This window comes from Lotus japonicus, chromosome 5 (assembly GCF_012489685.1).
Source record: "Lotus japonicus ecotype B-129 chromosome 5, LjGifu_v1.2".
In the NCBI taxonomy this organism is placed as follows: domain Eukaryota; kingdom Viridiplantae; phylum Streptophyta; class Magnoliopsida; order Fabales; family Fabaceae; genus Lotus; species Lotus japonicus.
Window position 1 is genome coordinate 40,642,028 of NC_080045.1, and position 26,801 is coordinate 40,668,828.

Here is a 26,801-nt window from a genome sequence, read left to right on the forward strand (position 1 = left end):
GTTGAAAGATTGAATATTTGGTGACGTTTAACAAAAAAATTGAATTGACACATATCATGACGTTTTAATTTGGGACTGTTTCGAAATCTTATTCGAGACAGTACCAAAAAATTCGTCGATAATGAGTGGGGGATGAAGAGGAAGAAAAAGAAGATGGAAAGAGGAGGGTGACAAACAATTAAAAATTACATGTAGGATCCGTGAAAGAACACGTATGAAAGGAACACAACAAAATTCATGACATGTAGCCAAAATGACATCACTCGAACGAAATTTTTATAAGGACCAATTTGGATTTCTGTTCATTTATGAGGGACTAAAACCATATTTACGGTTTTGAAAAGTCTAGCAGGAGAGTGGAAAAGCAACATGAGTATATCCTAGCTAGCTCCATTTACTTTCATCAGTGGAAGTCGTCGCCTGCGAAGTGAAACCCCTCACTCTCTCCGATCTTCTTCTTCCTCCTCCTCTTCCGCTCACTCCGCCGTATGCACCACCCATTCTCCTCCTTCATTTCTTCCAAATCCAATTTTCACACCTCTGATTCATTCATTGATTGCTTCATTCGCTTCTCTTCTGCAGGAATGGCCACAAACGCTGTCGTTTTAGGAGCAGCATTTCTGCTTCTTCTCCTTCTCCCCTTCTCGATCTGCGCAACCGTCAACCCGATCTCCGATTCTCACCGATCCGCCGCATCTACACTCTTCGATCGATCCTTTACCAGGTCAGAACCAAACCCTAATTAAACCCTTGATTGCATTCTGATCCTGCTGAATATTTTTTATTTAATTTGATAATTCTTTGTTTTTGATCCTGATTCATGCACAGCACATGAAAAAATCAATAGATTTTGTGTATACTATTTTGTTTGTTGAGATTTTAATGGTGAGTTAACAGCTTTGTTTGTTGTCTACTGTTATCAGTGTAGAAGATGCGTATGAGGCATTGAGAGTGTTTGAGATTCTCGCGATCGATAACAAGAGGAGCACGGCTACTTGTCAAAATGTGTTGGATAATCTGGGGTCATCTACTCCTCTTAAGGATTTGTTCTATGCCTTGAAACTTAATGGCATATTGAAATGCGACGTTGATGGGAAAGCTTTCAAGGTATTATATATTTTTTTCCGGCTGTGGGCATTGTTCATTTGTTCTTATTATTTATTATAGCTAGAATTGATGCTTTTTGTAATAAAATCTTGTAAAGGATGTTGCTTCAAAACTTAAAGCCACCGTCGCTGATGCAAGTACTTTGCTTGACATATACTACTCCATTGGAAGTTTGGTTCTTATAAAGGTAATTCTCTGCTCTTTAATGATGCATTAGTGAACATGTTTGATATCCATAATTCTTTGAACATACCAATATTATGTTGCTTCTAGATAGTGGACATGTTGCCTTTTTTTTTTCTTTGCTTAACTGTGACTTACGGGTTACAATGTCATATTTCATTCCGGTCCTTGCTTCTTACCTGCTTTTGTTTGCCCCTTCTTTGTATGCAGGATCAGGATTCTAATGCTGATGCAGTTCTTGCTGATGCTGATGGAGTTTTTCAGTCAATCAAGGTCTGTTTTTGTTATTTTCTCTATTAATTAAGATGGGAACTAGAGTTGCTTCTTCTCAATCTCATAATGTTGACGATGGGAGATTTAGTATAGGAACTGCACCCAACTTTTTTTAGTTTCCCCCCTATGTTCACCACAACTGTTGTTGCTGCATCTGTAATTCAAATTGCCATGTGCATGTATGATTTCATGTTCTTCATTGTTGGCAGGCTCTAAGCCAAAGTGATGGAAGGTGGCGCTACAGTTCTGATAACCCTGAGTCAAGTACCTATGCTGCTGGTAATAATATGTAGGGGAATATTTTGATATTTAATTTCTCTCTTATATGCATAGTACTTTCTTTGCTGAAGCTTGCATTTGCATTATTAGATCCTTTGAAATATTATAATTGCTACAATTTATCTGTACTGAAAATTTAATCTTATAATGTATCTCACAGGATTAGCACTTGAAGCTCTAGCTGGAGTGATCTCACTAGCATCTTCTGAAATTGATCAGAATAAGGTTAAGTTCTGAAATATGAATCTTTATATTGGTTGCTTCACTATTTTAATGCTCCTATAATTGAATAATTTTCATACATTGTCCTGAAATGCATGCTTATGAAATTATTTGCATTATAAACAGTATGTTATGTGGCAGAGTTAATCGGAAGTTAAACTTGCCAGTGCTAAATTTAACTGAATATCTATTTTGGCCTTCATCAATCATCATACAGGCTTTTCTTGAAATGCATGCTTATGAAATTATTTGCATTATAAACAGTATGTTATGTGGCATAGAGTTAATCAGAAGTTAAACTTGCCAGTGCTACATTTAAGTGAATATCTATTTTGGCCTTCATCAATCATCATATATGCTTTTCTTGCTTTGATACATCTTGCTAACATACTGTCTTGGCACTTCTATCAATATCTTATATTAGCTCCATATTCGCAGGTCAGCATAGTGAAAAATGATATAGTGAAGCTTTTTGACAGCATCGAGAAATATGGTATGTGTAACTTTGCTTTTACGGTTTTACCTTATTCAAAGTGATAACTTTTAATGTTTGTTTATAAATTTAGAAATCACTAGCATGGGTTTAGCAGCCATGGTGTTCGTTTGTAGCATTTATTCTTTGGTTAGTGGTGGATTTTAACTATCACCTTAGCCTAGAGCATTTTATGTTTCGTCACATTTTGATTCTTATTTGTTCTTTTTGCTGGTTTTATGGGCTTAAAAATTGATTATGTTGCAATCACCTCCTTGAGATCTAAGGTATCATTATTTTGCTGATAGTGTGGGATTGTGAGTTGCATTTAAAGGGCCTTATTTTACTGATAAGCTTAGTGCCCTAGTTTTTTTTATTTTTTTATTTTTTTATCTAAGCAGCCTGAAGAGAGTAGATGCATCTCTTCAAAATGTTTGAATACTAAAGGTCCTTTTCCTTACAATCAAATTGTACTTATCCTGTAGGGATGAGATTGTTGCATGTTTACAACATTGCATCAGAGCATTTTTTGTCTTGCTGAGTTTCATTTGACATCAAGCAACATGATTTTTTTGAAGCTCTTGTGCATTAAAAACACTTTTCCCCGATCCCCCTCTATATTTTTTTTTGCTAAATTTGTATATTGCATTAACTAACCCTACTATTTTTTATACTTTACTCCTCATACTGGACTTTGATGATCATATTGTATTTTACAGATGATGGAACCTTTTATTTTGATGAGAAACTTATTAGTGGACACGAGCATTGGGGTTCTCTTTCCACAACTGCTTCAGTTGTTCGAGGGGTTACTGCATTTGCTGCTGTAACTTCTGGAAAAATAAATGTGAGTGGAGTGTAAGGAATTGCCACTTTTTTTAAATCTGTTAAAATTTAATTTTAATGTTTTGGCTTTTCTTTTTTCAGCTTTCGGGGGATAAAATATTGGGTTTAGCAAAATTTTTCCTGGGCATTGGAATCCCAGGAGATGCTAAGGACTTCTTCAATCAAGTTGAATCATTAGCTTTTCTAGAGAGCAACAGGCAAGTGCTTTTCGAATAATCTATCATTTTAAGTCTCAGCTTTATGGAGATATATCCTTTTTCTGCTGTTTAGTCTTTGTTGATATATTGATCTCTTCTTGATGTTCAGCAATAATATGCAACTTTGATTTCTTATTGTGGTGTAGGATTTCCATCCCATTGATATTGTCACTTCCTGAAACAGTTTATTCATTGACCAACAAAGGCCAAGTTAAGGTGTGTAACTATGTTAATGCTTTTTAATATCCTTATTTTACTAGTATTATTATTACTTTCTCATAAAAAATGGGATATAATGAGTAATTCATAGTGTACAATGGGTTTCTATCCTTGACCTTATCAATTATCATGATATTTGGCATTTTTCTTTTGTCTAACAAAAAGATTCTACATCCGTTCCTTATTAACTGTCCACTTTGAAGAAAAAAAATTATTCCTATATATCTGTCCACTTAGCATTTCAAGAGAGCATTAAATGATGTTTTTCCAAATAATACCCCTTGTGGGAATAATAAATGAGGAAAAGGGTAAAATAGGAAAACATAATACTTTTCTGAAAATTAACACCATTAATTGTGCTCCTTAATATGCGTGTTTCTTCTCTTTGAACAATTAAATAGGAACGGAGGTAGTAAGTATAAAATAGTCAGTGACATAGTAGCCCTTTTGTTGTAATCCATTTATGTCTCAGTGATACTGCAAGTTTATGTTTCCACCTTCGCTGTCCATAATCTTGCTATTAATGAGTCAAACGTCTGAACTACTTGTCAAAGAAGTTCACATTTCTTGTAAGGATTCTTTTGCCTTCATAGGTCTGTAAAACTAGCCCATTTTTTTAATGTTTTTTCGTTGAAAAGATTAATTATCTCTGTACCTTGCATCATATTACATTTCCCCGTTGCTTTTTGACATGTACATGCAACTCTACATTAATATTTAACCCCCATTCTTGTTAATATCGGCTGTGACATATTCAGCCAAATATTTAACTTTTCCTTTATGGTCTATTCACTGTATTAGATTTCAACTGTGCAAATTTTTTCTTTTCTACTTCTTAGTATTGTTGAGAATATATGGTAAATGATGTCACAAAATTAATCAGGTTAGGGTAAATACGGTGCTTGGTTCAGTTGCACCCCCTCTGACAGTTAAACTTGTCCAAGCTTTTAGCACTGGTGCAAAAGATTCAGCTATAATTGACAACAAGGTGAGTGGCTAGTCTTGACTTCTGAGGAGTGAGGCTTGAGAATAATTTTTTCCCCTATTGTACTATCTCTTAGTTTCCTGAGAATCTTTCTTATCTCTGGTGCCTTTATTTTGCATGACACAGGAGCTCCAGTATAACAAGAAAAGTGGATTTTATTTCTTGGATGCTCTGCCTAAGAATGTGGATGTCGGGACTTACGTGTTTGTTTTTGAGGTATTCCTGTTTGTTTTACTTATTTTTCATTTGCGTCAAGGTATATCTGTATCTACCTATCAATTATAATATTTTACCCTATTTTGTAGATTGTGACTCATGATTCTGACAGTGAAAAAGTTTATGCTACTGGAGGCCAAATCCATGTTCCAATATATATCACTGGAAGTATTAAAATTAGCAATGCAGAAATTGCAATTCTGGACAGTGATCTTGGAAGTGTTGAAACCCATAAAACGTATGTTTCTACCTTGGTTTAATATCCTATTTGTAGATTTTCTGCAGTGACATTTAGGATACCATTGATTTTTTATCAGTATGTCATTCTAATATGAACTTGTTGCAGATGAATTTATCTCAGTGCTGTTTTTCTCTTTGTAACCATTGTGTATGGTTTTGGTTCGTTAATTTCACTCACCGTTTGTCCATGCAGGCTAGATTTGACTGGAAATGATGCTGTTTCACTCTCAGCTAACCACCTGCAGAAGCTGAGGTTTTCTTTCCAATTGGAAACTCCTCATGGTCACATTTTTAAGCCTCATCAGGTTTGCAATTGTTTTTTAAACCCTTTTGATTAATGTCATTTCAATGCTCTGTTTACTGAGGATTTTGTTGTTGTGCAGGCATTTTTAAAGTTGAGACATGAGACAATGATTGAACACATCTTTTTGGTTGGAAATAGCGGCAAGAAGTTTGAGATTATTCTTGTAAGTATCTCTTATTAACATTTTCATTGTCTAGTTTTAGATGTCTCTACTTGTGCACTTGTTCAGTGTGTTATATTGGGTAATAAATAACCACTTCACACCTGAATTTGTCTGATTTCTCCATGGTAAATTGCATGCAATATAAAAATCAAGTGCTTCATCAAATGGAAAAGTTATATACTGGTAATATTATATTGTACCTCTAATCATTTCTAAGGAAACACGGTTTTTCTTTATCTATTAAGTTAGACCTATTGACCTGCCTTTACTGCTTTTGAGCGTGGCTGTCCTGTCATAGTTGCTTTTAGTTTTGGTTTTGCCCTTATGTATCTGGGAAAGGCTGTAACTTTTGTTGATTGTCATCTTCCTCCCATTCTTCTTTTTCTGCTTACATAGTTACTTTGACTTGTAGGATTTTCTTGGCTTGGTGGAGAAGCTTTTCTATCTCTCAGGCAAATATGACATTGAGCTGACTGTTGGTGATACTGTCATGGTATCTTGCACTATCTCCCCCTTTTAAATGTCCCCTCTCTCTCCATTCTTCCCCTAATAGTACAGGAAATCTGAGTGAACATACTTTATTTCAGGAGAACTCTTTCTTACGGCTACTTGGGCATGTTGAATTGGATTTTCCAGAAGCACCTGAGAAAGCAGCACGTCCTCCTACACCACCTGTTGATCCTTACTCAAGATATGGGCCTAAAGCTGAGATTAACCACATCTTCAGGGTTCCTGAAAAGCGACCAGCCCAAGAACTCTCTCTTGCTTTCTTGGGGTTGATCCTTTTGCCATTCATTGGCTTTTTGGTTGGGGTAAGTCTTATTAAAATCCTTACTATTAAGCGGTACAAATGTACTTGTTCAGTTGTACGGTTGTACCTATTTAAGAGAATGCGGTGGAGATTAGAATCGGAAAAGAAAGAGAAGTTGAAAGAGAAAATGGGGTGTGGTTAACTAGACTTGCTATTTATGTTTATGGGGAACTTACTTTTTATGACTTTAATTTGTCAGTTTAGTCCACAAGCACTTTTGTAAGGCAGCAATGTCCTTATTTTTATTTTCTTATCATTTTCGGTAAGTTTTTGGAGCTCAATATTTAGATTTTAAAATTCTTGGTGAATCTTTCTTCCCAGTTAAGGTATATTTCTGTTTGGGGAATGGAGATGGTTTAGGAAAGGAAAAAGGGTTTTACCTGCTGAGAACCTCAGTATTTCTACTTTCTAGTTTAGAGTAATGTTTACTGGAGTCATGACTCACACGAGGATAATGTCCATAAAGTTTATCATGTAATATTTGAGAGATGTTGTTTGAAACTTTCAAGTCACCCAAGTTATCTGTATCAAATTAGGCCTCTGGGCCCCTGGTCTGGTGGCTTTACGTTGCTCAGGTTTAAGTTGTTTATTATCAATCTGAAGGCTTGAAACTGTATTGGTATATTTACTTTGCTTCACATTTACAAAAAGTTAGAAGAGACAAACTGAAAGGGGATTGTTTTGGCACCTGCATTGGTGCTGTTAAACTGCTTTATTTTCCTTTGATTTGGTCTATCTTCATTGATGGTAGTTAACTTTTTTATTTTTACATCATTTGCAGCTATTACGTTTGGGGGTGAACCTAAAGAATTTCCCCAGTTCAACAGTACCTGCTACATTTGCCATCCTATTCCATGGCGGTATTGCTGCAGTTCTGTTGCTTTATGTACTTTTCTGGTTAAAGGTATGTCCACCCGCAATACTATATTCACATAATATTGTTCAAAGATCCAGTTAAACATGTTTAAGTCAGGTTCTTCTATTTGGTGGTGTCTATTGATGCATGTAGAATATAATTAATTTTTTATTAATCAAAAGCATTGTCTCTGATATTATATATTACATCCTTAACTGACAGATACGTTGATCCATAATTTTTTAATGAGAAAGTGTTCATTTCATTCCATTCCATTTCTTTTCTGGAAGGCCACTATTGTCAGTGTTTCTTCCAACTTTTTCCTCTGTAGGTGCTTATCTGTTATGATTTTTGTACTTGTGCAGCTGGACCTGTTCACTACACTCAAAGCCCTCGGTTTTTTGGGAGCTTTCTTGTTGTTTGTCGGACACAGGATTCTTTCCCATCTTGCTCATACATCAGCCAAGTTAAAGTCTGCATGAACGAAAAACGGTCTATTTATAAAGAGATGACAAGGGAATTTGATTTGTTCCTTTAATGGAATGGTACTAATCCAATTTTGTAGGACCTTTGTTGTATTATCTAATGACAAATTTAGAACTAAATTTTATCCTTTAGCACGGAGCTCAGTTATATCATAAGAGAAAAGCTTTAACTTGATCTTGGTTTATTCTGAATGAAAGCCGTTGTCAATTGGATCTGTTTTTACTCAAGTTCAGAGCTCACTTTATAGGGGAAATTGAGAAATTTTCTTGATTTAAAAATTGGTACAAAGTAATTTTAACTGTTAATTTCTTTATTAATGACTATAAGTATTTTATTTTAGCATTTTACCTTACCATGACATGGTATACTTACCTTTTCCAAACTTAATGGTTCATGGATTTACAGTCACTATTGTGTTTTCTTCACTGACTGTGTTAGTAAGTACCTCATTACCGGATTTTATGGATAACAATGTTTCTAAATTGGAGTGTTTTCCAATGAGTTTAAGGTTGGATTTAAGACTGAGACTTCATCTAGCCTAATTTAGATTTTAATTTTTCTAAGAGGTTAATGATAAGTTATATATACTAAAAAAAGAAATGAAAAATTATTAGATTTGTGTTGATTTAATTTATTTTGAAATACATCCTATAAAATTCCTAAACAAAATAACAAAATTGATTTTAATTTCCTATATCAAAATACATACAAATTTTTTATTTCCATGATTTCCTCATAAGTAATCTTGGATCTATAATAAAAGTGTATGTGATCTCAATGCCTAATGTATCATTACAATTCTATAGATTTTATATTTGTCTTGAAGGTTGAGAGGCATTTTGACTTTTTAAGGTTTCCTAAAAGGGTGTTTTGGTGGGCAACAACTGTTTGCAGTGTCTCAAGATGCCAGTAATCATATGTTAGTCATAGATATTCTAATAAGGAAGGAGATTAGTAGGTTTTGAATTTGGTTCATGATGACATAAAGACTATGCAATATGTGTGTAATTTCATGTTTGATAGGTAAACTTGCCCATCACAAGACCAATTTGAATTTTGCACAACTATTTTAGCCTTTTAGGGACAAAATTGAGTTAGAATATTTAAAAGACTTAATTTATGTATTTCACATATATGTTGTCGTGATTGATTCCTTCCATCTAGGAAGTTATGCTTAGAGTGCCTCACAAGTATAGTATTGTGCCATGGCCATGCATCAGTGGTGGAAAAACTAAATGGTAAAAAAAACAAAAAGGAAATTTCAATACCCATTAATTTGTTCTAAAAAAACTACATTTCATCAGATTCATCTAATTTTCTTAATCACAATAACAGAGGGGAGGGGGGGGGGGGGATGTCCAAAATTAAATAAGTTCAAAATGGATGATTTGGGATGAGCTTCCACTGTAACTAGTGCCTGCAGTGAAGAGAATAGGAATGACATATCAAACAACACTGACAGCATCTGAAAAGAGCTGAGAGCAATTTTCCACAATGGTGTGGTCATTTTCATATATCACTCATAGTTGCAGAGATTTTGAACTTCCGAGTGAAATGGTGAGAGTCCGAACCATAGTGGAAGTATGTCATTCTTCTGCGGCTCGGATACTCTCACTTGTGAGCCAAATCTTCTTCTGAATTATTAACACTGCATCATCCTCATCTTGACCTGAACCTTCCTCAACGTTAAATTTGGCCACTGCTTGCCAGTGCAATGCTGGCAAGAACTTCTTTATAGACAATACCACCGACCGCTTATCGTGGACAATGACGAAACCTTTTGGTCGGAGGATTCTATCCATCTCAATCAATAAATCCTCTCGACTGCACTCTTTCTCAATGATAGCAGAAAATATGGCCCATGCATGGAGAAGATCATAAGTGCGAGGGTAGGTTGAAAATGCTTCACACCTGTTATATTGATGCCAAAACAAGATCAGAAAAGTGTAGCACAAAGGCAACTAAGCATCTAGCTTGATTGGCACTAGTCCAAGTCTTTTAAAATCGTGATCATTTTAGCTTTCAGTAGGTATCATGCATTTTTATGTTCATCATTTTCCGCAAGGAGACAGTTTACAACAAACAAATGCTAAAAAATTTATCGGGGGACTAAAATCGCGCATCATAAAGGATCCAAACTTAAATCACACATCATAAAGGATAGTAGCAGAACTAAATGTGCAATTAAGGGGGAAAATTAAACAGGAATTGATGCTAACATAGTGAAGGTTGTTGTAAGAGCCATACCAGTTGTGAACTGTTCCTAATAGTCCTCTATCATAAATGATCTTGAGTGTGTTTGGCCCATTTTCTGGCACAACATTCATCACCCAAACATCTTTATCCTTCAAAGCAGCTGCAAATGAACCCAAATTTGCGTTCATGTCCATCACATTTCTAACTGTGTCAGGCTTAATTTTATTGCCTAGCATTTTCCAATAGTTATCAACCCGTTGTTGCCAAGCATCCTGCACAAATTTAATTGTCATATAACTGGTAATACATCAAGCAGGCTGTAAAGTTATCATGCCTTAGATGTAACTCTACTTCAAGAAAAATTACTTCTAAGCATATTAATTTGTGTCCAATATCATTTCAGAGACAAGGAAGACACTTCCCACGAATTCAACCAATAAAAACAATTATTCATATGGTGGAAAGAAAATGGCACTTGGACAATAATTGAGGTTTATAATTAGTTCATATCAAATTTAGTAGGGCAAGAACATCCTTGTTTTAGTTTGCTAATGTAGGGTCTTACAGCAAGCCCTTCTGCCATTCCCCTTAGTATGTTCTCTCATATATAAATTTTCTCTTTTTACTGTTACCTGCATGCTTTATTGCTGCTCCCTTTTAATGAGTAAAAGCTTCCATTATTGAAGGTATTAAAAGTGGAAACCAGGATATATTTTAAATTACCATGTCCTTTTGAAACATTTCACTCGAATAGTTAAAGTCGGCAAGACGAGGAGGTGGAGTAGTCAATCGAGCTGGCCAAGGAGACAAACCAGTTCCTTTTGCTCTGTGCATCTCTGTATAGACCAGCAGAATATGTAGTTATTGATTTTTCAACTTCTAATATAAGAGTCATGAACTATTACCACAAATTGTTAATGTAACAGAACAAAATCATACAACATTGATATATACAAAAATGCAATTATGTAACTTGTGTCATATATAATGTAATCAGAGAGGACATGGACCTGTCTAAAATAGCAGAAGCCATCTGACTAACAAAGTCAATGCTTTGGATACAGCTGCATAATCACAAGGGAAGGTTTTTTCTTTATTTTTCTTTCTGCAATTGTTTTGTTTCATCAATTATTATATATAGCTGTTTGTGTTTTAGAACTACTAATGATGTGGGGACATTCTTATTATCAGTTTATCTCATGACCCCAGTGTTGTTAAATAGCGGTTATAGCGCCGCTATGCCGCTATAACGTAGCGGAAATTCGCCGTGCCGCGATCGCGACGCCGCGACGTAGCGGCAAACGCGATAAACGCAATAGCGCCGCAAAACTGAATAGCGCCGCGATGGGCAAAGTGAAAATAGCGGTGGAAGAGAAGATCACGTGCGATTTTAGGACTTTTTTTCAAAAAGGCACCGCTTGGGAGGTGGGAATCAGCCACCGACTGAATTAATTGTACCCAATTAATGGAAGAAAAGTTTTATAACTTAAAATCTTCACTCTATAAAAGCCTCAAAACCTTTCGAGTTTTCCCTTCTCTCTTCCTCCTTCTACATCAAGCTTCTGACCCTCATCTCCGGCAACCCCAATAGCTTTTCTGATGACTTTTCCTGCGAGTTTCTGGCTCCCATCTCTTCACTCTGCCATGCTCTGTTTTTTTGTTTTTTATTTATTTATTTCTTTTTCTTTTACGTACTCTTCCGTTTTTTGTTTTTAGCCTCTGTTTACTTTTTTCATACCCTGTTTTCTTTACTTTTCTTTTTCCCTTCCTTCTTTCTGCACATTTTCAGACTCTCTTTTTCTTTTTTTTTCACACTGTTTTCTGTTTTTTTCCGTCCTGTTTTGTTTCTAATATCTGTTCTTCCTTTTTCTCCTCTCCCATCATGATCTATTCTTTTTTTCTTCTTCCATTGTGAATGTGAACCTATGTTTCTAATATTTGTTCTTTTTTCACATCATCTTTTGTTTATTTTTGCCATTACATACAATGTTTTTTTATTTTCTGTTTTTTTTTTCCCCTGTTTTGTTTCTAAAATTTGTTCTATCATGATCATTTTATGCATTTCATTAGATGTCTTAATTTTATTTATTTTTTGCAACTGTTTTTTACTAGCACAAACAGCACAACAAGCTGTTTTCTATAATTTTTTTACTTATTTTAACCGCTATGCGGATACCGCTATTTGCCCGCGACGCTATCCGCTAAATGAAATAGCGGATTTTGGCCTCGCCGCGATATTCCGCGATCGCGATTTGACAACACTGCATGACCCTAAGACTAAAAAACTGACTAAATCATTGTATGAAACGGCAAATATCACTCACGATTAGAGTAACGCGAGATGCAAGCTTTCATTTTAACTCCCCAAACAGCATCAGGATCATCATCAGAACTGCAGAGTGGAGGCTGTGTATCAGGCTCTCTTTTCAAGTAACAATCATTTGTAAGAGGCTTAACCCATATAACAGTCTGGTTCTTCTTTGAAGCTATTTTCCAACACATCCGCTCCACAAGAGCGTTCATTTCTCTCCATATTCTCCGATCCTCTTCATCTTGAGCATAGGCTTCGGGAGATGAGTAAGCAAAGTAGCCTCCTGGCCTGAGTAACCTGTCCAGCTCAAGAAGAAGTATGCCATCCCTTTGAAGCCAATCAATTCTACAGCGAGAACAATGAGCAAGTTCAAACGATCTACTGGGATAAGGAAGTCTTAGAGTCCCTAATACACCAAGATATGCTGGAATCCCTCTCTCTAAAGCAAACTGGATTTGGTTTTCATGAACATCATTTGGCGCTAATGACATTGCAACTACATCAGAAGAAAGAAGGTATCCTCCAAAGCTTGCAACACCACAGCCAACATCAAGAACACTACGGAGTCTTCCTCCGTTGTTTATAACATTGTTCGGAAAATTGAGCATCTGAAATACCAATCATGAGTATAAAGTTATACCATTTTTAAGTTTTATATGTTGATAATTATTTTAGAGACAACCCAAATATGAGAAACTAGCTTACATTGGCAATTGATGCAATATATTTATCAGCACCGTAATGGAAGTGGGTTCCTCCACCAGGAAAAACTATCTTTTCACCTTTTACAACCATCCAGTTCTGGTCAGATTTCTCAGTTGCAAGATGAGTATGAGGTATATTTGCCTTCCACACCTGATCTCTGCTTTTGGGCCACTTGATTGGAATCTATTATCATAAAAAACAATATAAGACACCAAAAGCTTTAAGGACAGAAAATTTCTAAATATTATGAACTGTTAGTTGGTTCCATCTAAGAAGCAATGCCTGGAGAGAAGAGATCCACCTTGTACCCTGGAGGAGGCGGAATCAAACAATTATAACGCCTCTCAGGCATTGGGCAATGTCGCTCATAATGCTCCATCAATGTCAGATCAAGCTTCAATCTTGTTTGATATATGAGATTTCTATCTAGACAGGGAATTAGCTCAGAGAGACGATCATCACATACCTTAACAAAGAGAACAGAAGAGTAAAATAACTTGAGTGCTTCATATTAGACACTAACATTTGAGCCTAGTGGGAAGTGTAAATGTAAAAGTAGATCAGTTCAGACTGAGATAACTCACTGGAATGGTCTTTGGTATAGAACTATCATCTTCTCCACCAGTTTTCAAAGATTTGCTACCATACTCAATAGAAGATGAGTCACTACTACGAGAATACAGGTAAAATAAAACACCAACAATCAATAAAACCAACACAGTTATGATCAACCGCTTTCTCGGGTTCCCATCTACTCTTCCTCTAGCCATTCTTGCCACTACACAAAAACCACTTTCACTATGACTTCAACTAGCAGATAAAAAACTTGATAATTTACAAGGCAAAGCAACTATTCAGTCTAATCAACCCAGGAAAGCTTCCCCCTGGACTTAAGGGCACCAACTTAGTGACTTGTTTTCCACAAAGCACCTAGGTGATGCAGTTGAGAACCACAGAACAGGAACTGCACAGAAAGGCAAATATTGAAATCAATGAAAAACACTAGCTCCATGATGACTGAAAGTTTGAAACAGCATCATCCCTTAGAAAGGAAACATCATATTAGATCAAACACATACAAAAAAAATCATTTTTTAATACATAAAATCTAAACAGAAAGAATGAATGATGTACCAACCAGAGAAAAACAGCAATAAATGAGAGAGACCCACTAAAAGAAGAGCAAAACAAAATCTTAGTATTCTAAGTGAGCACATTAGCTATGTATGGCCATAAGTAGCTGGCTAAATGCATATAAAATCTGCAGAAAAATTGCAAAAGAAGAAAAGGGAAAAGGGCCAAGAGAAGGGGTTAAAAAAAGAGAAAAACGCATCACCGACGGTGCTAGCTTTCAGTGACCCATCTAATGAAAACAATACAGTGGTAAAAGAAATTTCAGTGACCCAGATGCAGAAAAAGGGGAAAGGTAGCATTTTGTAATGAGGGAAGATAAAGGGTATGAAGAAGAGGTTGAAAATGGATCTGAGTGAGTGGAAACAGAGAAGTTAAGAAGGTTACACATACCTCGGACTCGGGTTCAGAGGTTGCTAGGAAGAAAGAGTGAAGGTAAGGTAACATCATCCATGAATGAAAAAGTGTAGCAGAGAATCGATTGTTATATTTATTTATTGAGATTGAGATGATGATGATGATGATGATGATGATGATGAGATCTAATCCCAAACAAAGCTTGCGGCATTTGCAGCTCCTAATGGGCGAGGAACAGCTTGAAACCTTAACATGGACCAAACATTAAAATATAATCAAGTACCATTCCTAAGTACACGGTCATTCATTATCTTATTATTATTCAATAAAAAGAAGGGTTAAAATATATAACAGTCCCTGAACTTTAAACGAAATTTGAAAATCGTCCCTCACTGAAAAATTATATGAAATCCGCCCTCGTACTATCAAACACAATTTTGACCCATCCCTCCGGCCGCCTTAGCTCCGGCAAGAGCCCTTTTTTATTTTTACCCATCCCTGAACTTTGAGAGAAATATGAAAACCGTCACTTTTTTATTTTTATTTTTTAAAATTAAAATTCCCTAATTTCTAAGAATTAAATCTATCTAATTTGAGAATTCCCTAATTTCTAAGAATTAAAATTTCCTAATTTGAAATCTGAACTTTGAGTGAAATCTGAAAATTTCCTAATTTCTAAGAATTAAAATTGTAAATTTTTTCTAACAACAACAAGAAAAAGACGATGTTGTTGTTGGTGGAGGAAATGAGATGAAGATGAAGATGAAGAAAGAAGAAGAGAGGAGAAACAAGATCTGAAGGAGAGAGAACTTGAGAATTGTGGTTAAATTGGGATGAGTTAGGGTTAGATTAAGGGATTTGTGGTTAAATTGGGAATTCAGGCTTAGATTAAAGGGTATTAGATTTAATTCTTAGAAATTAGAGGATTTTAATTTTAAAAAAAATAAAAATAAAAAGGGACAGTTTTCAGATATCGCTCAAAGTTCAAGGATGTGTAAAAATAAAAAATGGCTCTTGTCGAAGCTAAGGCGGCCGGAGGGATTGATCAAATTTGTTTTTGATAGTACGAGGACGGATTTCAGATAATTTTCCAGCGAGGGACGGTTTTCAGATTTCGCTCAAAGTTCATGGACGGTTATATGTTTTAACCCTAAAAAGAACACAGAAAAGTTTAGAGAAAAATGTAGATGCATTAGCAAACCAATCAAATTAATTGATGTGACACTGAAATTTTATTATTTAATAGTGTAAAGTATATTTACACTGGCAGTGTATCAAAACAAAACTCTTATTCTTAGTTGGTAATTCCTCCTCAAAATGTTGTATGTTCGATTCTCACTGTCGTTATAAGAGTTATATTGATGAGTGATATGTAACGACACGACCTATAATCCTGGTAGCACGCCTTGACCCATGATGGTGACTAAAACCGAACCCATCCAAACTTTTATTAAAAATACAATAATTGAACATGGAAATTTAGTAGTGACCAAACTTGATATGTATAAAATTGTGAGGTGACTGAGATTAATAAAATTACATCTGAATGTTTATAGAATACAATGATTAGAGTGATAAAAGCATATATGAAAATTATTTTTATACCAACATGGTTAACACAACTGATTTTAGGTTTTTGAGTTCAACTCCCACATTCTCATAGTTGAGGGTTTGAATCTCTCTGAGGTTAGTAAATTTCAGTTGGTGGACAACCCTTCTCAAGGAAATCTCCATCATTTCTATTTAGGAGTGAGTCTCTATTGGCCTTCCAGTATGCCTCTGACGCTCGCCTAATTTGAAGGTGTTTTTTCTTTGTTTAACCATTTTAATAAAAAAAATTAATATTTGAGAAAGTAATGGGCATATATTTTTTTGGTTACACAAAAATAATGGGCATATAAGCATTATGATATTAGAATTTAGAAGAACTCTTTAAAAACAATTTTTTAGGGATGTAAAACTTATGGTGTTGTATAAGGTGCAATATGTATTGGGCCATGCACCGGTACAAGACATCTTTACAACCACAGAAATGGAATATTCCATTAAGATACCATACTTGTAACTTGTTAGACAGGTAATATTGAATTTATATTTATTTTAATTAAAAATTGATTTTGACTCTAATGCCCTCACCCTTACCCTTCTCTCTTTCCTTTTCTTGGTCTTGTTGGTGGTGATGCTGCTCAGCCACCCCCAACCGATGAATCTCCACCGTCGTCACCACGGCCAACTCCGGTCACCACCGTGGCCATCGCCGTCGCCGGACTTTCTGTCAGGTTGCTGATAACAAACAATTCAAGTTAACACAGATCAACCAACGATTTGTGAAATTTTTGGTCTGAATTTTTGTTTTTTTCCATACCCATCATCAGCAACCTCCCAAATCACAAAAACATACAAGGAAAAGCCCAGGTATATTGCAGTAGATCCCATCATCATCTCAATGCAAGCAAAGTAAGAAAATCAGATCCCACCAATTTCCTCTTCACCCTTAATATCCACTGCCAAATTTTGAAATACAGAACTTGTCCAAAAATGACAACCATCATCTGAAGAAAAATGGGCCAGAGATGGTAAGGTTTGGTGCAGTTGCTATGAAGGCGAGGAAGGAGATTTGGGTTTTGATGAGCAGAAGGGGCGAGGGACATGGAGAAGGGTTTGCGACCTAGATCTGATTTCGATGATGGCCGGAGAGGGGGAGGAGGGTGGTGGCCGGATGGGTGGGTTGCGCGGTGGAGGAAGTTGGTCGTTTAAATGGGGAGGTGGCTGGAGTGGTGGCCGGAGGAGGTGGAGTTCTGGGTTTTTGGAGGGCCATCGCCATGAAGCACCGATTGAAGAGGAGCAGGGAGAAATCACTCCAATAACCCACCATCAATTTCCCCCTTTCCCTGCAAATCTTAACCCTAGATTTTAGCAGATTCCAAGTCTGATTTGGAGGACCCAAGTTCCGACCACCACCTTAATGATTGCAAGTCAGCCATGTTGTATTTTGCAGATGAATAGCAAAAAGAGATGTTGACAGAGGAATCAAAGAAGCTTTATATAGGATTGAATCCTTAGGTTTGAGAGATGGGGTTTTGATTAGGACCTGGGTTTCTATGGTGGTTAAGGCGACGAGGTTGGACCTGGGTTTCGATGGCAGTGCTCACCGTGGTGCTGATTCTGAGGATTCCGGTGGAAGGAGGTGGAGGGTGTTGGTGATCCAAAAAGAGGAGAGGGTAAAGCATATGAGGGTGAGGGTATGTATTTTTTTAGCCGGTTATATTACCTGTTATAACAGGTAAAATTGGCTCTTGCATGGTGCAAGACCTAGGGTGCACTTGCACCCTATCAGCCACCTAAGACTATAAAATAAACTTGCAAGGACCATTTTAAATTAGGGTGTGTATGTGAGGGAAGTCTACTAATCACCCAAATTCTCCTCCTCCTCCCCCTCTCCCAAGCTTCCGTGCACCCTCCACAAACCTCTTCTCTTCCTCCTCCACCATCTCCGGCGATTCACTACCCTCTCCGGCACGCTGCCCCTCAACCATCTCAGGGGCGGAAAGTGTAGATTTTGAAATAAAAGAGGAGAGGACTGTAACAAGGAAGGGTAGAATAATTTACTCTAAATCCTTTTCCAGCGGTGAAGTTTCAGCGTTATGGAGAACATTCCAGAATCTTCATCGAAAGGGACGAAACGCCGGCGAGATGAACATTCCGACGCCGTAAAAACCTCATCACTCGGTGCGCAATCCTCTCCTACTCTACCCCACTTTCTCTTTGTTTCTTATATCAATCCAGTTTGCCATTCGCAGAGGATGATCTCACATTCAGTGATACACTGGTTGCGCTTCGAATCATGCGAGCTCAGTTTCCTCAACTTCCCCAGGTCAGCTTAGCCTTAATTAACTGCATCAACATTAGCTTCCTCTTTTGATTAGTTGATTGTTGAATTCTATTTTGTTCAATGATGTTATTTTCCAGGCTTCGGTTGAGCCGTTTATGCTGAAGTCACAATTGTATAGCAGTGTGAAGGACAGAACACAAGTGGATAGGGAATTAGAGGTTTTTTTTTATAGAATTTTAGAGTTATGATTTACTACATATTAGTGCTTTCTTCGATTCCGTGTTCTTGCTAATTTAAGCTCTGAAGCTATGGTGGATTAAGTAATGGTTATTTTAATTTGTGCAGTCTCTAAGGAGGGACAAGGTTCTGCGGGTTTTCAAATTAAATACTGGACAAGATGATCATGCTGTAATGTTTTTGGATGACTACCTAAAACAGGTTGGTTATATGTATGTACGACACGTAACTTCGTGTTGTTGGCCATAATGTTAGCTGTTCATAGTAGTTTGTGGATTACTCTAGTGCCCTCATCTGTTCATAGTAGTTTGTGGATTACTCTAGTGCCCTCATTTTATAAGTTTTTATGTTTACTTTCCTCACAGAAAAAAAGTTGGGTGTTTTTGGTTGTAATACCAGCGGGTTATCTTCTGCCGGGGTTATTTTCTGAAGGATTATTGATGAACTGACATGTTAATCTTTCATAACTATTTATGCATAGGTAGATCGTGTTGTTAAAAGAATGGAAGGAAAGATTGGAGGGGAATGTGAAGTTTTTGGGTGGTTCAAGACTCATGTTCTAGATTCAAAGCTGGAAACTGGCATCGAACATCAGGAGCTTGTGAGTGAATAACCAATCAGCTTTTACTTTTTAGTTTTTAATCATTTCCACTTCTGCTCATTATACTGTCTATTCATCAGAAATCTTTATTATCTGGCAAATTTCCTGACTTTGGGAGAATGTGAATGCACAATGAGAGTCTGGCATATCCACATTCTTAGTTATCATTATTAAATGTTAATATTTATGTCATCCCTGAATGTTTACTTAATCGGTTTCTTGATGAGGGTGGTTCTTTTATGCAGTGCTCGCTCCTGTCACTTGGGGGAAAGGTGAAGGACAGTCACATCTCCCTTCTAATTAATGCTGGCCTCCTTGTGAGTAAAATGGAATAAAAATGGCTCAATTTGTTTATATTCGAATTCAAACACATATGTTCTTAACTTTCACCACTTTGCTTGGAGGTTTTATATGGCATACAAACTTTTCATAACTTTGCTTCCTGTTCATGGTAAAACTTCATAATATTTTTGTCAACTTGGCTAGTTGGCTGACAAGATCAACATCAAATTGTAGTCATTTATCTGAAAAACACGAAACAACTGCTACATTGTAGTTTTTTTCAACAATTTTTCACCTAAATTTTCACTCATTTTTGTATTTTATTTCATCTGGAAAAGGAAAGTAGATTATCCCCTCATTCTAACTTCTCAGTAACATTTTTGATCTTATTATACGTTCCTCAGCCTTTCTATACGTTTATTTAGACCTAATTGAAAATCCTTTAAATGATTTTTTTCTTCTTCTGTGTTTTCTGTTATCAAGATTAAACATAGCTGCATTCAGAATCTTGTAGCCTCTCTTATTACAGCTTTAAAATCCTACAAGACAAAACAAGCATATTATACTTATTGTGCTAATGTTGATTATGTTATGTGCATCGGTAGTGTAGATTATAACTGCTAAGAATCTTATCAACATAACTTTCCTATTATTTAAATGTACTATATGTGATTCTTGTGTAGTTTTATGTTGACTACCTCTGTTCTGTATATTTATTTCATACACAATGTGTGCATGAATGAATATATGATTTTTTGGCTCAGTGTTTATGTATTGTAACTATGGTACATACTTTTCAGACCAGGCAACTTATTGATCCCAACATGTATTGGATAGCAATTCCAAATATTGGCTCACTTCTTAAGGGTCTTGTTCAGGTACGGATATTTAATGTTTACCACGTGCTTATGTTTCGATGCTTGCTGTATAGTATGATCTTTATATATGCATTCATGTTTGACTAGTACATATAGTGGGTACTTCAGCTGTGTTGCTAAGTTTCGGAACATTTGATGTATTTTGAAGTTAATCCATAACATGGAATTTGACTCGGCTAGTTGGTAATGTTATGTTTAATGGCTTTGTGAAATATTTATAATTTTATGAACTTTTAAGTGCTATGCGAAATTATGTGATTTGTAGAGCATGTTATGTGCTATCTAGGTTTTCAATCAGATGTTTGATAGGATTCTATATTTATATTATGTCTTAACACTTAACTATGCCAACTAAAACTTGAGACATGTCTAAGAGGAGGTGGGCAGCCTTTACAATGACCATCTTGCCCACATGTTTGTATTGACTCCTTCTATTGACTTTATTAATGGAGCCTCTCTAATTCGGCCCTCTTATTCTTATTCCTTTTACTATAGACTTCATTAGTTGGGGGCCTAACACTTGCAGATTTGTACTCTGCTAAAATAAGAGATGCCCAGATTTTTCCTGATTTTATTTTTATTTTTAGTTTTTGCATATTTTCATCATTAGGAAATATTCTTATTATCATGAAGTTCTTTTCACTTTGTCGTTCAGGGAAGAAAGGAAATTATTTCCATTCTGAGCCGTCGTCGATATAAGGAGATGATGTTGGCCTCTTTGGAAAAGAAGCGTCTTCGAATGTCTCCACTTGATATGAGATTTCATCTTCGTGATTTGATTGGTTCTGGTCATCTCAAAACTGACCAGACTCCAACTGGTTTGATTATTAGAGTATCAAAGGATTAGAGATTCAGAGTCCGAGATGCACTTGGATCCATGAAATGATTCATCCGCTGCTTTTATTTCAAGAGGCTTTAGTTGCTTATGCTTTGGATTTATGATTGGCCTTTATCACTTCAAATGGCTGTCCTTTATGCGAAGCAACTACGTAGATGAAATGACTACCAGTTTTATCCTGATTGATCAAGAAAAGCCTACAACATATGTCAACCACTTTCTGTAACTCCCCGCGGGCCATTTGATGCTAATGTAAGACTCTTTTCCCCTTGTCAATGTAGTGCAGTTATTCACTAATACATGTTCTGTTTCCCCCCCTAATGTAAACCTTCATGATTGACTAAACTACTTACGTTCATCTATATTTTAGGTTACTGCTTACTGGAAGCAATCATCTGACTGGTTTTGTGCTTTCATTACTTCTACTTGAATGTACTTCCATTGTTATTGGTCAAGTCACAGGTGCATACGTCATTTATGCCTTTGTTTTTTTTTTTTTCAAGTATCCTAGTCGTATTTTTATTTGTGGTTCTTGAATGTTTGGAGAAACGGTGAGCCAAAATCATGGTGGAAAGAAGCAACTTCCTTTAGCTTTTGGGGCTATCTACCTGGATTTTGGCATCACCGTATTTTTAAATTACAAGTGGTTAACACAATTGATAGTTATTTTAAATGTATTTAGATGGATTTTTATTTTTCTTTGGTCAAGTATGAATTTTCATTTTTTTTGTCCAAGTATGAATTTTCATATAAATTCATTTAGTTAGTGCTACTGCTAATACATAATCGCGATCGCGGACCATCGCGATGAGCCAAAAATCCGCTATTTCGGCCGCTATTTGGCGGCGAATAGCGGGAATAGCGCGCTATAGCGGGCAATAGCGGCATCGCGATTAGCCAAAAATCCGCTACGCTATAGTGGCATAGCGCCGCTATAGCCGCTATTTGATAACACTGCTTTATGGGTCTGTTTGAGTCATTCAATGCCACTGACTATATGTTCTTGGCTGCAAGCACCTAGAAAAGATTAATATCCAATAGCTATCTCTGCAAGGATTGACTTCTTGGCATTCAAACCACAAGAGATTGCAGCAACAATGGCCATGTGTTGTGGGGGAAACCTAATTTGTTGACAATGACAAAATAATTTTCATGATAATTCAACATGTAGAAGAGGTAATGTCCCGTGCCAATGATTTCACTTTTGAACCTGCTTATTTTTAGTTGATTAATTGTGAGATTGTAGTAAAAGGCCCAATTTAGACTACAAAGCCCATTTAGATATAATTGTTTAGTTTCTAGATTACTAGAAATTATTATGTTATTTTTATTAATTCCATTCTAGAATGTTCTATTTGCTAGGATGTGACCACATGTAGGGTCATCCATGATTCTAGGAAGAAGATGTTAGTATAAATATTGTACCCCTCTTTCGTTATGAATTAATTAACAAGAATATTGACAAAAACCCCTTTTTATTTTCTTCTCTTAATTTTCCTTTTCATTTTATTTCTTTGATTTTGCTTTGGTGCTTTCATGGAGGAAAAATGTTTCTGTGTTTAAAAGCCACATGGTTGGGTCAGATCCATTGAACACTGATTTTGAGCTTAGGCTGTGATTTAGCCGTTGAGGCAGAGAATGAAAGCTGTGAATCATGTGGTGAAGAATGGGGGTAAAGGTGGGGATAATAGTGTTGACCAGAGACGTTGGGTTGAGGGACGTAGGGTTGTGAAGGGAAATAGTAATCAGGGCCAGGGTGTGGGTAAGAGGAAGTGAATGAATATATATACGGTGGCGTTGTGGTGAAATGTCATGAAGGTGGCAATTCAAAGACGATTCTTGATCAATGAGCCCTGAGATGGCAGAAATTTTAGAATCAAACTCCATCTGTAACTTGGTGGCCATGGAAGCAAGCTTAGCATCAATGGCATCAAGCAAGTGGGTAGAACCGATGAATCTCTAACAGGAGGCATAGAGATCTTCAATGAAAGCACCAATTTGGTAGAGAGAAACTCTACTAAGCAAAATCAAAGAAAGAAAATGAAAAGGAAAATTAAGAGAAAAAGAAATAAAAAGAGGCTTTTGCCAATATTCTTGTTAATTCATAATGAAAGAAGAGTACAATATTTATACTAACATTTCTTCCTAGAATCATGGATGACTCTACATGTGGTCACATCCTAGCAAATAGAACACTCTAGAATGAAATTAATAAAAATAACATAATAATTTATAATAATCTAAAAACTAAACAATTATATCTAAATGTGTTTTGTAGTCTAAATTGGGTCTTCTATGATAAGAATATGCTTTCTACCATTCTATCAGATTGATGGAATGCAATTAATTGATGATGGTTGTTCAGTAATCAGTAGGTATTTATGTTGTGTTGATTGAGTTTTGGCAGGAGGGGTTATTGAAGGATTTGGATTAGTTGTAGTCATATACTCTCTGCAGTCACTACATTCATTCAATGTTTCCGCCCTTCAATTTATCTAAGAGCTTATATAGTGCCATCTCATCTATGCCCACTCAATTTGCTAGCCTCTCATTTTGGTGGCTCTCAGTCTCAAGTTCATTTTTATTGGTTGCTTATGACACAAATTGCTGGTTAATGTCCTTCCTCACATAATAGCCCAGATGCTAAACGGAGGAACCTAAACAAAACATGTGAAGTGCTATTGTAGTGGTGTGGGTTTGGAATTTGACTATCATCCGTAGGATGCATTTCCAGAAAAGGACGTGTGTTTTACGGAAGGTGCCCCCTTGAAACAATACCTAAAAGAGACAAGAGATTGCCATTGGATATTTATTCTTGGGTTAACTAAGTCTTTGTCCATGTAAAATCAATAGATATCGGTGCATTAAGTTCTTTTAGTTATTACTTAACTCGGGTTTAGGAAGGACTAAATTCAAACTTTTCTCTACTCATAGAGATTCAAGTGCAATTTTGCTATGGCGAGTGACCAAAATTAATCGATTATATATCTAGCTGGACCAAATTAAGAATTAACCATTTTTTAAATCTTAAACAAACATGAGTAAATGATGGCTTTCGCCCAATTCAGCGCATTATTTTAGTTATGGACTGTGCAATGCACATTATTCTAGTGTGTTTTTATACATACAAATAAATGAAATAATGTAATTTAAACACATGTTTTTGTTGATATATTTTAGTAAAGTAGTTGAAGTACAATGTTAAAATCATGAATAAGTAAGTTTAAAAGAATTGAACATTACAAAGTCGATCATTAAATGTGTTTATTGAAAAAATCACTCATTTCAAAAACTTCTTTTCTTTCAGCCAAAATTGAACACTACATTCATGGTGGAACTTTGTAGATTTCTAGCATCATCCAATATACGAGTTTTTGGGCCAATTTTAGACCTTACTCTAGAAAGTTCGACCATGAGGTCTTGGATTTATAGTTATTGCGAAGTAACCTGAAACTGAAAGTTGTCTTCTCTGAAATTTAATTGGAAATTGGGGATCTGAAGGAATTAATTCATTCTAGGAATGTATACTTTGTCCCCAGTGCTATGATAAAAGTTGTTCGAATAATATTTTTTCAAGCTCATTAACAGTTAACCTGGTCTCATTGTATAAATTTGTTGACTGATCAATATATCTCAAAAGCATGATTGTAGATCTCAATTTCAATATTAATATATAATTTGTGGTTTATGATCATTTGATATCATTTAAAAATTCTGCGGTAAATCACTCATCTTGGCACCTCGGAATTCATAATCATCATCAGATTGCAATGTATTGTCGAAGTTCAAATATTATGTCCATTTGAAGTAATCAAAGAAAGCATTGTAAGCATTTATCATTTCAACATCTCCAATGTCGAAGCTAAAATTGCTCTATCCTGAAAGAAATTCAAATTAGACATGTCGTGAGAAAGTTATAGATATGAATAATTAACCAACTCAATCAACAGTTCATTAGCATCTTAGATTAGCAAATCTGAGGGTATTTCAACATCACACTCCCCACTTCCACTATCACATGATCACTATATCCAATCTTGAGAATCCAAGATGTAAACTCTTTGATTTCTTTTGCCTCATCAATTCTTTAGGCTGCACTTAGCCTCATGTTCTCCGTCAACTTTAGAACTTTGCAATATCTCCATAATAGTGAAGAATTTATATTAGGTGCAACAACATCTTGATATTTGTCTAAAATCACCTCGAAGGATAACAACTTTCCCTCCAAATGATTTGTTTAAGCTGTCTTTTTTCTTTAATCTCATTAAATCTCATAGGGTATGATCTAAAGCTTCAATTTTTTTTAATATGGTGCTTCATCCAGTATGATAAAACTTGTTTCAAGAAGAAGCTTTATATTGCAGACTTCTCGCTTTATATTGCTTTATTTTGCAGTCTTGATTTGTGTACACTATAACGGTAACAACATCTATGTACATCATTTTTTCCTTTATCTATTTTTTTTTATCACGTCACATATCATATTTATTACATTTTTCTCTTAAGTTTCTATAATTAGGTGTCTGCTGCATCGAATAAGGAATTTTGATATACTCACATCTCTATTCACTTTCATCTCATTTCCACTTACTTTTTCTTTCTCATCAAATCACCTATCATCATATCTTCACTTCTTTCAATTCTGTTCCTATCTCCCTCTAAAGGTGTAGATGAAATAGATGTGAACATAAAATTATTCACTAAAAAAGTGTACATGAATCGTTATTTTTAATTTTGAGCTTCAACGTCTCTGATGTGACAATATGATGTCCTTTAATCGGGGACAGGAAACTTGCTAGAAACGTTATAGTTTTGATAATTTAATTAATAGATGATAATTTTCATTGTCACAGCATCAATCTGGAAGATGAAGTCTTAGATAAGAATATTTAACAGCACACAAGGCATATTCCTCTCCATAGAAGACGGGAGTGACGACCCTTTCACTCAGCTATACTAGAAAATTAATTCTTCAAAGATTTTCAAAGTAAGTTCTTCAAATTAAGCAAGTTCTTAGTTTTTTTTAATGGATAAAACTATGGAGAGGAAAATTCATGCTCTTAGTTTACATTCAGAGGGAAAGTTCTTGCAAGAAATTGAGTGAGAGTCAGAGCATCTTTGTGGAATTTTTCTGTATATACTCTCAAGCCTTACAGACATATCGCGGTTACCCTTTGGATTCATGCTCTTAGTTCATGTATGACTCAAACTACGTCATTTATATGGATATGATTTTTCGGATGCGTCACCACATATGTTCAATGTGGCTGAATGAAGTGTAGAATTCATTAATTCTTTTTTTTAGAAAGCAAAATGATGTATTATTCACAGCTTTGAGAACAAAGCTAAAAAAGAGACATAGCATGCAAATGTGATTAGTAATAACAAAAAGCTAATCACTCACAGTGTAGGGCGGTTCCCAAAGCAACGAAAAAACCCATAAACCTATACACCAGACATGAAACCCACAACCAACCAGAAACAAGGGAATCCCAATACAGTAAAACCAACCTAAAAAACTAACAGACCTAAAAGTTAGGGATCAGAGGAACACCAAGGCCAAGAGAAACCCCG

The 26,801-nt window shown here is 35.8% G+C and overlaps 3 protein-coding genes across 14 annotated transcripts; 2 read left to right on the top strand and 1 right to left on the bottom strand.

Moving 5' to 3' along the window:
* The first annotated feature begins 329 nt into the window (after window positions 1-329).
* On the top strand, window positions 330-8,086 carry LOC130717813 (dolichyl-diphosphooligosaccharide--protein glycosyltransferase subunit 2). The gene is made up of 20 exons (XM_057568182.1): window positions 330-486; window positions 583-724; window positions 924-1,107; window positions 1,205-1,294; window positions 1,501-1,563; window positions 1,773-1,842; window positions 2,003-2,067; window positions 2,503-2,557; window positions 3,256-3,383; window positions 3,464-3,579; window positions 3,726-3,795; window positions 4,682-4,786; window positions 4,910-4,999; window positions 5,089-5,237; window positions 5,433-5,544; window positions 5,623-5,706; window positions 6,119-6,199; window positions 6,294-6,518; window positions 7,299-7,421; window positions 7,739-8,086. Exons 2-20 carry the CDS (start codon window positions 585-587, stop codon window positions 7,853-7,855), a joined length of 2,067 nt encoding a protein of 688 aa, XP_057424165.1. The 5' UTR covers window positions 330-486; window positions 583-584; the 3' UTR covers window positions 7,856-8,086.
* A 1,012-nt stretch (window positions 8,087-9,098) lies between these two features.
* LOC130717482 (probable methyltransferase PMT1) lies at window positions 9,099-14,837 on the bottom strand. Its single transcript, XM_057567718.1, has 8 exons — window positions 14,596-14,837; window positions 13,656-14,035; window positions 13,373-13,537; window positions 13,072-13,254; window positions 12,380-12,974; window positions 10,779-10,891; window positions 10,107-10,327; window positions 9,099-9,770 (listed from the first exon to the last, which is right to left on the bottom strand). Exons 2-8 carry the CDS (start codon window positions 13,839-13,841, stop codon window positions 9,446-9,448), a joined length of 1,788 nt encoding a protein of 595 aa, XP_057423701.1. The 5' UTR covers window positions 13,842-14,035; window positions 14,596-14,837; the 3' UTR covers window positions 9,099-9,445.
* A 3,082-nt stretch (window positions 14,838-17,919) lies between these two features.
* LOC130718284 (uncharacterized) lies at window positions 17,920-26,292 on the top strand. Of its 12 annotated transcripts, none has more exons than XM_057568825.1 (11): window positions 17,921-18,288; window positions 18,360-18,433; window positions 18,529-18,609; window positions 18,737-18,829; window positions 19,110-19,229; window positions 19,475-19,546; window positions 20,312-20,389; window positions 21,045-21,479; window positions 21,598-21,689; window positions 22,242-22,403; window positions 23,635-24,055. In XM_057568825.1, the coding sequence occupies exons 1-8, from the start codon at window positions 18,204-18,206 to the stop codon at window positions 21,234-21,236; spliced, it is 795 nt and encodes a 264-aa protein (XP_057424808.1). In that variant the 5' UTR covers window positions 17,921-18,203; the 3' UTR covers window positions 21,237-21,479; window positions 21,598-21,689; window positions 22,242-22,403; window positions 23,635-24,055. The 12 variants fall into 12 exon arrangements, with proteins under 12 accessions (XP_057424812.1, XP_057424808.1, XP_057424809.1 ...); XM_057568826.1 differs by having other exon boundaries at window positions 22,249-22,403; XM_057568827.1 differs by having other exon boundaries at window positions 22,282-22,403.
* The last annotated feature ends 509 nt before the right edge of the window (window positions 26,293-26,801 follow it).

Excerpts from the sequence above, each read along its gene's own strand:
- LOC130717813 (XM_057568182.1), top strand. The coding sequence starts at position 585 with ATGGCCACAAACGCTGTCGTTTTAGGAGCAGCATTTCTGCTTCTTCTC. Across the intron at positions 2,068-2,502 it reads CTGAAATTGATCAGAATAAG|GTCAGCATAGTGAAAAATGA; the intron begins GTTAAGTTCTGA and ends CCATATTCGCAG. Across the intron at positions 6,200-6,293 it reads CTGTTGGTGATACTGTCATG|GAGAACTCTTTCTTACGGCT; the intron begins GTATCTTGCACT and ends ACTTTATTTCAG.
- LOC130717482 (XM_057567718.1), bottom strand. The coding sequence starts at position 13,841 with ATGGCTAGAGGAAGAGTAGATGGGAACCCGAGAAAGCGGTTGATCATA. Across the intron at positions 13,538-13,655 it reads CTATACCAAAGACCATTCCA|GTATGTGATGATCGTCTCTC; the intron begins GTGAGTTATCTC and ends CTCTTTGTTAAG. Across the intron at positions 13,255-13,372 it reads CGCCTCCTCCAGGGTACAAG|ATTCCAATCAAGTGGCCCAA; the intron begins GTGGATCTCTTC and ends TTATGATAATAG.
- LOC130718284 (XM_057568823.1), top strand. The coding sequence starts at position 18,204 with ATGGAGAACATTCCAGAATCTTCATCGAAAGGGACGAAACGCCGGCGA. Across the intron at positions 18,289-18,359 it reads CGTAAAAACCTCATCACTCG|AGGATGATCTCACATTCAGT; the intron begins GTGCGCAATCCT and ends TGCCATTCGCAG. Across the intron at positions 18,610-18,736 it reads AAGTGGATAGGGAATTAGAG|TCTCTAAGGAGGGACAAGGT; the intron begins GTTTTTTTTTAT and ends TAATTTGTGCAG.